This window comes from Zingiber officinale, chromosome 9A (assembly GCF_018446385.1).
Source record: "Zingiber officinale cultivar Zhangliang chromosome 9A, Zo_v1.1, whole genome shotgun sequence".
NCBI classification, from domain to species: domain Eukaryota; kingdom Viridiplantae; phylum Streptophyta; class Magnoliopsida; order Zingiberales; family Zingiberaceae; genus Zingiber; species Zingiber officinale.
In genome coordinates, this window is record NC_056002.1 from 131,150,085 (window position 1) to 131,161,344 (window position 11,260).

Here is an 11,260-nt window from a genome sequence, read left to right on the forward strand (position 1 = left end):
CAATAACGCCGGTCGCCATTCAGCAACCAATTGAAAAAACGCTGCTGGTGGCGCATGTCGACCGGATGCAAGGCCTCGCGTTTCCAAGTGATTGGAGGACACCTATTATAGAATTCCTCCGTTCGGGCACCACACCGTCCGATGAATATGCAGCCCGGCTCCTCAGAAGAAGAGCCGGTCGGTTTACACTCATCGGAGATCAGCTTTACAAGAAAGCTTTCTCGCGCCCTTTGCTGAAATGTGTAAGCTCGGAGGACTCAGCTTACATCCTCCAGGAAGTACATCAAGGATCATGCGGGGGTCATCCGGGCGGACGCTCATTGGCCAAGAAGATCCTCTTGGCCGGATACTTTTGGCCAACTTTACAAACAGATGCCGCTCGGACAGTATCTACATGCCTTTCATGCCAGAAGTATCACAACTTCTCCCACCGACCGGCAGAGGAGATGAAGGCATCAACCATTTCATGCCCGTTCGATCAATGGGGAATGGATATTGTGGGTCCATTTCTGATGGCGACCGGGCAAAGGAAATTTTTACTAGTGGCAGTGGACTATTTCTCCAAGTGAGCGAAGGCCTGAGCCGCTCGGCCAGGTACATTTTAGCCGAGGCTACCTCGGGGAGGATTATTTACGAGCCACGCACTCGATGTGGAGGCCTGAGCCGGTCGGCCGGGTATATGGTTTTCCGAGCCAAGCGCTCGACAACGAAGGCCCCGAGCCGCTCGGCCGGTGGTATACGGATCAAATTGGCGACAAGCGCTCTAAAAACGGAGGCCCCGTACCATTCGAAAGGGGGTATATTATCCGAGCCAAGATACTTGATGAAGTGGACCCTGAGCCGTTCGGCCAGGGGGTAATTATCCAAGCTAGACTTGAAATGAAGGCCAAGGTCGCTTGACCTGGTAAGGAGTTAGCCTTAAAGGCCGACGAGCACCGTCGTTAAACATCGAGAGCCGCGCCGACCGGCTATAAATATCCGCGCCGTCGAGCACCGACGTTAAAAATCGAGAGACGAGCCGGCGTCTATAAATCCCCGAGCGGAAGGTCGACGAGCACCGTCGTTAAAAATCGAGAGCCGCGCCGACCGGCTATAAATATCCGCGCCGACGAGCACCGTCGTTAAACATCGAGAGCCGCGCCGACCGGCTATAAATATCCGCGTCGTCGAGCACCGACGTTAAAAATCGAGAGACAAGCCGGCGTCTATAAATCCCCGAGCGGAAGGTCGTCGAGCACCGATGTTAAAAATCGAGAGCCGCGCCGACCGGCTATAAATATCCGCGCCGACGAGCACCGTCGTTAAACATCGAGAGCCGCGCCGACCGGCTATAAATATCCGCGCCGTCGAGCACCGACGTTAAAAATCGAGAGACGAGCCGGCGTCTATAAATCCCCGAGCGGAAGGTCGACGAGCACCGTCGTTAAACATCGAGAGCCGCGCCGACCGGCTATAAATATCCGCGCCGTCGAGCACCGACGTTAAAAATCGAGAGACGAGCCGGCGTCTATAAATCCCCGAGCGGAAGGTCGACGAGCACCGTCGTTAAAAATCGATAGCCGCGCCGACCGGCTATAAATATCCGCGCCGACGAGCACCGTCGTTAAAAATCGAGAGCCGCGCCGACCGGCTATAAATATCCGCGCCGTCGAGCACCGACGTTAAAAATCGAGAGACGAGCCGGCGTCTATAAATCCCCGAGCGGAAGGTCGTCGAGCACCGACGTTAAAAATCGAGAGCCGCGCCGACCGGCTATAAATATCCGCGCCGTCGAGCACCGACGTTAAAAATCGAGACGAGCCGGCGTCTATAAATCCCCGAGCGGAAGATCGACGAGCACCGTCGTTAAACATCGGGAGCCGCGCCGATCGGCTATAAATAATCGCTCCGACGAGCACCGTCGTTAAAGATCGAGAGCCCCACCGATCATGATTGTTCGCAAGTACCAGATTGATTGACCCGATCGGCCGTCGGTTTGCCAACACTTCGCATTCACTGAAGGCAATTATTATAGCCGAGCGCTAAACGATTCTGAGGAAATAAGTCAATTGGTTAACCCGATCGGCCGTTTAGTAGGAAGCTAGGGGAGTCCAACTGATGCTACGAATATGCAGCAACACGCTAAAACGAGACAATGAAGGGCAAACAAAAAAATGCAAGCAAAGAAACATAAGGAGGCCGAACGGCTGAATTTGGAGGAAGGGCCGAACGACCCCACGGATACTATAAGCGACGGAAAGGCGACGACCGCCCGCTCGGACACATAGTCCAGTCAGTCGGACTCACTGCCTCCTTCGACTAGACTTGAAGGGAAGGCAAGTGATCCAGCGGTAAGAATGGGGGGCCCACCCTCTGAAGGGTCCCAGCCTAAGGACGGAGGGAGAGCTGGCCCAGCGGATAATGGTCCGAGCGGAGCTATAGATAACCCATCCATGGGCTTGGGTTTCTGACGCCAAGGCAGGAGGATCTAAGGGCCGAGCAGGAGTCCGCTCGGCTGGGACCTAAGGGCCGAGCAGGTGGTCCGCTCGGCCAAGATAAGGGCGAGGGTACAAAGGTAGCCGAGCGGCCTATGCGCTTGTCTCGAGATATGGGATGTCAGAGAAGGCATGTCTGATGATAAGGCCGTACCCGAGATTGCACGATGGAAGCTCCCGCCGTCACATCAGGGAGAGGTGGATACAGTAGCAGTATGGCCTCATATATGCTCTTCTGACAGGCCCATACTTGGGTATGGTCTGAAGCAGATGACTGCTTCGATCGACGTGCCTGGGCTCTTTCGATAGCTCTATATAAGGCCTCCACTTCTTTGCTATTTCCTCGCCTGACTTGAGCGTCGGAGGGCCGTCGCCGGGACACCCCCCCCCCGGCTCGGTCTTGTTGCAGGTTCGCCGGAGCACTCAAGGATCCAGCAGGGAGCGCCACGTCCCCAGCGTCCGTTGACTCCTAGTTCAGACAGGATCAAATATATATTAGTTTTTTATTCATAATTTAATTATCATTCTACATTTAAATTTACTAATATTTTTATATGATAATTAAATATTTAAAATTAATATTTCATTAATATTTGATAGGTTAAATTTTTTAAAATTCAACCTCCAACTAATAAAAAAAAATTATGATTTTTATTTTTAATATTTTATTATTTTTTTATGAAATTAATGATATAATTTATAAATGTAATTATAATTAAAATATATTAAATAAGTTTAAAATAATAATTTTAATAAATCAAATCTTTACAAATATATATAATAAATTTTAAATATGCTACTAAATAAATTTAATTTAAAGTTATAATAAATAATAATTACATTTAAATATCTAATATGTAAAAATAATGAAAATAATAATTATAAATTAATTACATTTAATTTTATTAGTTATATAATAAAATTAAAAAAAATGAAAACCTCTCCCACACTAAATAATTAATTTTAATTAACACCAAATTTAGTGTTTTGTTGATGGATTGAAGATGGTCTTAGTAAATGGCCCGATCACATTGTTAAAGCCCAGTTTCAACGGCCCATCTATAAATATGTCTTCTGCATCTCTGCACCCAAACCCTAGCGGAGCGCACGCCTTTCTTCTCCTCCTCGTCGGTCGTCTTTGTTCCGGTGCAGTTAGTTCTTCAGTAATGGCGGTTAGTTCTTTATCTACTACCTCTTCTTTCACCCTTTTACGCGTTCGTTTGTCCTGGCGTCTACAGGCTATTGATAGATCTACCATTTCTCTCATCGCTGAAGAATGAAGAAATCTATCTGTCCTAGCAAATCATTGAAAAATAATAATTTTTCTTCCATCAAGATTATAAAGTTCTCTCTGGCTTCTTCTGTAAATTGTGAGACGTGTTAGAAATCAAGTTTTAGTTGTTTTTGAACTTGTGCATTGATCTCCATAATTGTTTCATTTTATCCCCGTTCTTCTATTTCTTGTCGATCCAAGACCATGTTTCCATCCCGGTTGTTGTTTTGTAGTTTGTTCTCTTGCCTAATTGAATTTTTCCGCTAAAGAGCACCTGTAACTTTCTTTTCTTTTCCTTCGTTGCAGACTGTGCCAGTTAACCCAAAACCTTTCTTAAACAATTTAACTGGAAAGCCTGTGATTGTAAAGTTGAAGTGGGGAATGGAATACAAAGGTAAGTTTTGTCTGAAGCTCTTGACTAGTATGCTTAAGATAGTCCACAAACTTGTATCTCAAGCAGTTAGGGACACAGGAAATCCCCTGTTTCAAGGGATCAGATATACCAAAAAATAGTATGTTTAAGAGAAATAACTGCACGTATGTATATATGTTAGTGGCTTATGCACTTGTTATATGATGATTGCATCTAATGGTTGATTCTGTTGGGACTTCTACAAATATCATTTAACTCACTACTGCAATTTTCTGTCTGTTGTCACAGGTTATCTTGTGTCAGTAGATTCCTACATGAACTTGCAGGTATGTAAACAGTTTTTGCTGATCATAATAGTCCCTCAATATATAAGTTCCTCAACTTTTCATCAGGAATTTTAACAAATCACGTCCTTGTTACCAATTCATTCCCTAGCATTTATTTTTTCTTGGCTTATCCTCAATTCTAGTGCAAGTTGTTAGAAAATCAGCTTGCAGCATGATTTTCTGGCAAAAGTAGATATTTGAGTTTTCCCCCATTTAAGATGATTATTTAGGAGTTTTTCATAACTAAGCTTAGGTTTTAACTTGTCAAGTTGACTGCTTGGTAAAAAGTGGCATAAAAACCCCATAAGTTGAGAGCCAGCTGAAGAGTTGGGCATTCTCGGATGCATCAGTTGAGAATGTTAGGTTTGTTGATCTTAATCTGTGAATCCAGCCCCTTTTGTGGCAGTAAAGGCGAAACCGTCACCTTGGCAGCCCCTCCAAGGTGACCCCCTACTATTTGGAAGGGAGATTAATCACGGGAGGCTTCATCCAACAAAAACAACGCATGCAAGGATGAGTTGAGGCAACCACAGGGCATTCCGCACTTGTTGGGAATCGACCCTCGGCCTATTGACAGCAACACCCTTGTATGAACCAACTATGTCAACCCATGAGGTGAATCCAATCCCTTTTTGATTGAACTTTAGGTGGATTTCATATACCTCAAAAAAGTACCCAAAAAATAAGGTAGAATGATCACTGAACATCTGAGATTTGATCTGTGGTTGAACAGTGGACTCACCCCTAGGATCATTGCGATTGACACGCTTTTCTTCTTAATATCAGATATTAACATACAGTCATTAGTAATGGATCAAAGTCATGGAAGCAGACTTTTAGTTGTACCGCCCACTATTTGAAAGGATATAATAGTTCCTTCCGGGTGCGTGTTAATTGATGATGGGGCAACACTTCGACATTTCACTTCTACAGGGAAGTCTCCTGGGAGGAATTCCTCCAGGCTTATTACAGCTTTTCATAGAGGGGGTAGATTGAAGTGATTGCAGCAGAAAGCTGACCTGAAATAGAAATATAATTCTGTCTGTTGGCTTTGTAGAAAGATCAAACATGACCATAATTATTCTTCTCATATCATTCTAATACAATGGATTGAGGGGGTGCATCTATGCCACCAGAGGAAATGCTATATGATAGAAGAGTTCTCTTCACCGCGTAAGATCACTGGAGGTTCCCTTTTTTTTGTTCTTCTTGCCCAGTAAAGTGGAACAAAGAAAGGTTGCTTGCTACCAAGCCAAGAGCTTGCAAAATGATTTTCGAATGAAAGTTAGATATTGAGTTTCTCCCAACCTATGATAATCAGTTTGATGTTTAATCCTCTTCCAATTTAAGATGGCCATTTTGGGTTCTCTCACCCTTTCAAAGTTGATATTATATTGTCATTTTTCACCATGTAAGTTTTATTTCCAAATCAACTTGGAAGTAACTTAGAAATCTAATTCTTTTATTTCAAAAGCCATACCACAATGGCCTTGAGTTTATCGATAAATTGCTCATTTTTATCTCACTTTAATTCCTTCAAATTCTGAAACTGTAGTTGGCCAATACTGAAGAATTCATTGATGGCCAATTTACTGGAAACCTGGGGGAGATTCTCATAAGGTAGGCTTTTCAAGATCTTCTTCCATGAACTTTAGTATTATTTTTTTTATTAATTTTGTTTTCATTTTGCAGGTGCAACAATGTTTTGTATCTTCGAGGTGTGCCAGAGGATGAAGAGATTGAAGACGCTGATTGAGGATGGTTATTTTCTCGTTCTTATTTTACAAACTTTGCATGCACATTTTAATGCAGTCAGATTATTGTAACCTAGTGAAACTTGAATTGGAATTTTTTAGATTGTATGTATTTTACGTCTTGCACTAAGAACTGATACTGGATGAACTTAAGCTCCTTTTTACCTCCGATCACTGAAGGGCCACTTAGTTTTTTTGATGTAAAATTAAAAAAAAAAAAACTCATGAGTTTGTGTGACTATGGTTTGGGTCGTGAGCTCACGACCTCCGCACAAACTCATGACTAGGCTACTACAAGCTCATGGCTTGAGATGAGGTCAAGTCATCGTGACTAGGCTACTGCATAAGCTTTTTTCTTTTTTTTTTTTTCATGAATTTTTTTACATGTTTGCTGGAAATTGAGGGGAAAATAATTGTATAATTAACACCAAATTTGCTAAGATTATAATAATAACATTTTTTTAATCCCCATGGGATGTCTAATTGCGGTATGTCCAATCGATTAGAGGCGGTAGATGAGCAATTACCTTTTTATTACAATAATAATAACATTTTAATCATAAATTTAAATCAAACATCATTGGCTTAAATTAATAATAATTTAATATTTTCTTATCGAAATAAGCCGAATATTTTCTTAGGGTTTTAACGGCCGAACCAACTTGAACCGGCAAACGGTCGCGATTTTGAATTTCTTTTTCCGGTTCATTGACCCTAAAGTTGTCCGTCGACTTTATTGTTCGATCGGGTCGGCCTTCTTCTCCAATAGCTCAAGCGATCACATCGTCACTCGCCGGCGCGCCCTTATTCTTCCCCGGCAACGCCGCTGGTTTCTTAACACTGCCGCCTGTGTCCGTGCCGGAGAAGTAATCTCTCTCTATTCTATCTCCTTACCACTGGAGACGTCTGCCGATAGGGCACTTGTCAATGAGATCAAAGTAAATGCATTCGAATGATTACTGGAGAATGGAAGGGACTTATTGGATCTGATGAAAGATGGAGCTCAGGTGGAGTCGAATAGCGAAGAGCAGAAATCTGGGGAAAAATTGCCTTGCTGCTAACATTTTCAAAACATCCTTATCGATTCAGCTTCTGCTTCAGAGACTCTACAGGTAAAGATTTTGTTTTCTTTTCATGAAGGTTTTCTGAAATTGGAGAAAGCTTTAGAAGATGATACCGCGATCTGAGTACTTTGGAAAATGGTGGATCAGAGGGTGCGAATGATACCATTCTGTCAGAACCGATCAGGTTGAGTTTACGAGTGAAAATCATACTAAGAAGAGAAGAAGAAGAAATCAAAGGCTTCTTCCTATGATGGCGAGGTTGGTGATTTAGTTAATGATGAGACTTCAACTGAGGAAGCTCTGTAAAGAGGATCATGACTGGAGCGAAGAGTTCTTCAGCTGTCGAGAGCATCCAAAAGCCTCAAATTTGGTCTGCATAGATCAGCTTTATTTAGCAGTAATGGGCAAGATTGATGGAAATGTTGGAAGATGGCTTGATGCAACTTCTTTTGAATGTCTAGAAATGCTTTGATGGTGTGAGCTTGCTGATCATCAGTAGTGCTTGTTTCGATTCACAATTCGCTACAATGTGATGAACTTCTATGCAAAACCAGGAGTATGAGATTTGTCAAGCTCATCTTAGGTTTTACAGACTTGATTGATAAAAAGCCACTTGCAACATGGAGAATTATTCAAAACATACATTGCTGCAGCATTATCTTTATTTAACTTGTAAAGCTTCTAACTTGAAAGATTCAGCCTTACAGTTGCTACACAAATCTGAAACATATAACTAGTTAACTTCCCACTGTTCTGCAATTGCCATATTAATGTTTACTGGGTGTCTGACATGAACAAACTAGGGTGATTGAGGCCTGATGCTAACCCTTGCCCTCCTCTCCAAAAATGTTGGTTTTACAGGAGTAGAAGATATCTGAGCCCTACAAGTCAGCATGGCCACTATGTCAGACATTGGAGGCCTCAAGTCTGGGTGTAGCTGAAGGCACAGCAGAGCAACTTGGCACACCTGCAACACTTCTTTCTCCACTGTTCCTTCATCTAGTAATTTTGGATCCACTATTTCCCTCACCTTTGATCTTTCATAGAGCTTCCATGTCTGCAAGATGATAATTGCTTTAACTTTATTTTATTTGTTTGTGCAGATTTTGACTTGAACTGAAGATGGATTCAGAAATGGAGGAGCAAGGAAAGGGAGATGAGAGTTTACATATTCTGGAAGGTATTGCATCTCAATTGGAAGAGAAAGATCCGTGTTGGTCCTGCAACTGATGATCTCCAGCACAAGAACACCGAAGCTGTAGATGTCGGCTTTTGCCGAAAGCTCACCTCGCAGAGCATATTCAGGTGCACAATACCCTCTGAATTTTAGACAATGCTATGGAATGATTTTGTTGAACTATTTTACAGAAAAAATATCCTCGTATATTGGTTTTAGCAAGAGCTGCCCCATATAATCAATTGCTAAAACACACTCCAAATTGATTTGTAAAATGATCCTCATATTTTCGGAGAGTAGACTGATTTGCAAATCAATTTGTGCCCAAACTTGGAACAAGGATGACCTACTTTACTGTCTTGGATGCTTAAAATGTTCAACTTCTACTGTCTTGAAGTTGAATATGGTGTAAATTTATACTTTTCAAATAGCAAGTTAATTTACAAACCAGCTTGTGAGTTGAAAAATGACCAAGAATCGGATTTTTAAGAGCACAAGTTAATTTGTAAATCAATTTGCACTCAAATTTAGGGCAAAACTAACCTATTTTAGGGTCTTCAATGGTTGAAATGTTCATCTTTAACCTTAGAGTTGACTAGCGTGCCAATTTGTGTTATAGGTAGGGTTCCTTTTGAGGGAACAAATATCACTAACAATTTATTATGTGGACTACTTTTGATAAACTGTCCTACGTTCAACATGAAAATTAACTCACAGAGTTCCTGCAAATCTTGTGCTGAGATAAGTTTGATCCTCTGGGAAGAACTTGGCCAGACCGAAGTCGCTGATCTTAGGCTGAAATTTCTCATCTAGGAGGATGTTGCTGGCCTTGATATCTCTATGAACAATCCTCAAGTTGGAGTCCTCATGCAGGTACTGCAATCCCCGCGCTACTCCGACAATGATTTCAAATCGCGTCTTCCAGTCTAGAGATTTCCCACTCTTTCCTATTTGATCACCATGCTCAACATGTCAAAACCATGATTATATACAAGCAAACAAAGCGGTCAATATGTTCCATAGGAAAAATTAGATAGTAACACCAGATATGATCTTGTTCAAGCTTCCATTGGTCATGTACTCATAGACGAGCAGGCGCTCTGAGCCTTCCGAGCAGCACCCAACGAGGCAAACTAGATTCTTGTGTTGGATGCTCGTCAACATTCTGACCTCTGCAAGGAACTCCGACTCACCTTGCTGAGATTTTCCAACACTTAGTTGCTTCACCGCAATGATCCTTCCATCATCTAACACTCCCTGTTCAAGAAATATAGTCTTGCATAGAGCTCAATGACAACGATGAAGAACAAGATAGATATCAACCTTATAGACTGGACCAAATCCACCTCCGCCTAGTTGATTCTTCGGGTGGAAATCCTTTGTTGCTTTCTTCAGAGTTCGATAACTGAAGTAAGAAACCATCCGAAGATTGCCACTGAAGGAATCAGGAACTGAAATTCAACAGAAACAAAACTAACTCATCCATCATTTTTTTCCACATATGATGAAGAAGATGGTGATGGAGTTTACAAATGGGGCCTTTGGTGGAGTTGGCAATCTTCCACAACGACCCCTTCTGCTTCCTGCACCTCCAGCAAAACACCATGAGTGCAAAACCAACAAGAAGTGAAGCTACCGCGACGCTGATAAAGAGCAAAAGTGATGCTTGCTGCATTGGAGCTGCAAAGTCTGGTACAAGATCATCAGTGTTGGCTTGTTTTTGATCCAATTATTGTTAGAATTATATGTTTCAATGGCAGTAAAGATCGAAGGTACCTTGGAGAAACTGAGGTGGCATCAATCTGCTGGCTCTTCAGCATAATATGATCTCTTCATGCTCGTGGAGGAAGAGGGGGCATCGTTGGGAACAAGAAGGGGTGGCGAAAAAGGTATTATTTTCAGTTATTTGAATCCGATACCAATATGCTTTAGTTGACTGGAAGTTTCGAATTCAAGTTGAGTTTGGGTTTCCTTGGATTGTGTGTGCTTGCATGTTTCATATATTTATTATCAATTGGGGTCAAACCTACAGCTAATGACCAGATAAATCTCTCTTTAATTACTCAATAATTGTCATTTTTCATTTGTTTTGAACCTTGAGAAAGAAACAATTGGACCAAGTCTTGTAATTAATTAATATTTTGTGATTAATTGAACAGAAAGTTAATAATAAGGAGAAAATTGGATTTAAATACTTGTGGACGGCAGCAGCTTAGTTTCCAATGCTGGATCAATTCAATCTCACATACTTACAAAATATGAAAAATAATATATTATGGTGTAATTTTTTTTTTTTAAAATAATTTAATAACTACAAATAATGGAATTTAGTTATAAAGTAGTTAACATAACATAACACAAATTGCCATCCTCTATTTTTATTTTCATGATGTACTTATTTATCCTAAGGCGATAAACAAGCCAAGTCAAGTTAAGATTTGTGGTGTTTAAGTTTGTTTGATAATGTAATCGAACTGAGTCAAGCCGAATCTAAAATGAATCAAGTCGTTAAAATGATTGTTTAAGCTTGGATTAATTTCTTTTTTATAAGCTTAAGCTTGGTTTGAGCTTCACTTGAGCTCGATTCATTTAGATGTTATCGAGCTTTGTTTGAAACTTTTAAATTTTAAACTTATTTGATTAGTTATTGAACTTCATAATATAAATTTATTAGTTCATTTTGAAAGTTTTTTTTTTATTTATTTAGCAAGTTGAAAAGAATTTTATTGATGGACATGGTTCACGAACATTGTTCAGAAATATTGTCTACGAACATTGTTCACAAATCTTGTTTACGAACATTGTTCACAAATATTATT

General features: G+C 41.2%; 2 protein-coding genes and 1 long non-coding RNA gene across 5 annotated transcripts; 2 read left to right on the top strand and 1 right to left on the bottom strand.

The window, feature by feature from the left end:
• The first annotated feature begins 3,506 nt into the window (after positions 1-3,506).
• Positions 3,507-6,374, top strand: LOC122021884 (probable small nuclear ribonucleoprotein F). The gene is made up of 5 exons (XM_042580057.1): positions 3,507-3,646; positions 4,054-4,141; positions 4,409-4,446; positions 6,002-6,066; positions 6,139-6,374. The coding sequence occupies exons 1-5, from the start codon at positions 3,542-3,544 to the stop codon at positions 6,200-6,202; spliced, it is 360 nt and encodes a 119-aa protein (XP_042435991.1). The 5' UTR covers positions 3,507-3,541; the 3' UTR covers positions 6,203-6,374.
• A 563-nt stretch (positions 6,375-6,937) lies between these two features.
• On the top strand, positions 6,938-10,319 carry LOC122018783. 3 transcript variants are annotated; one of them, XR_006121899.1, is made up of 5 exons: positions 6,938-7,312; positions 8,126-8,266; positions 8,368-8,569; positions 9,952-10,133; positions 10,202-10,319. It is a non-coding gene; the product is annotated as an uncharacterized LOC122018783 (long non-coding RNA). The 3 variants fall into 3 exon arrangements; XR_006121897.1 differs by having other exon boundaries at positions 9,952-10,249; XR_006121898.1 differs by having other exon boundaries at positions 9,955-10,249.
• On the bottom strand, positions 7,358-10,313 carry LOC122018782 (putative serine/threonine-protein kinase). Its single transcript, XM_042576198.1, has 7 exons — positions 10,218-10,313; positions 9,972-10,130; positions 9,765-9,892; positions 9,483-9,698; positions 9,157-9,404; positions 8,433-8,583; positions 7,358-8,321 (listed from the first exon to the last, which is right to left on the bottom strand). Exons 1-7 carry the CDS (start codon positions 10,237-10,239, stop codon positions 8,064-8,066), a joined length of 1,182 nt encoding a protein of 393 aa, XP_042432132.1. The 5' UTR covers positions 10,240-10,313; the 3' UTR covers positions 7,358-8,063.
• Positions 10,320-11,260: the final 941 nt, after the last annotated feature.

Coding starts and splice junctions, on each gene's coding strand:
- LOC122021884 (XM_042580057.1), top strand. CDS start 3,542: ATGTCTTCTGCATCTCTGCACCCAAACCCTAGCGGAGCGCACGCCTTT. Junction 4,447..6,001: donor ATTCCTACATGAACTTGCAG/GTATGTAAACAG, acceptor CTGAAACTGTAG/TTGGCCAATACTGAAGAATT. Junction 6,067..6,138: donor CTGGGGGAGATTCTCATAAG/GTAGGCTTTTCA, acceptor TTCATTTTGCAG/GTGCAACAATGTTTTGTATC.
- LOC122018782 (XM_042576198.1), bottom strand. CDS start 10,239: ATGCCACCTCAGTTTCTCCAAG. Junction 9,699..9,764: donor GATTTGGTCCAGTCTATAAG/GTTGATATCTAT, acceptor TTTCTTGAACAG/GGAGTGTTAGATGATGGAAG. Junction 9,405..9,482: donor TGAACAAGATCATATCTGGT/GTTACTATCTAA, acceptor TGACATGTTGAG/CATGGTGATCAAATAGGAAA.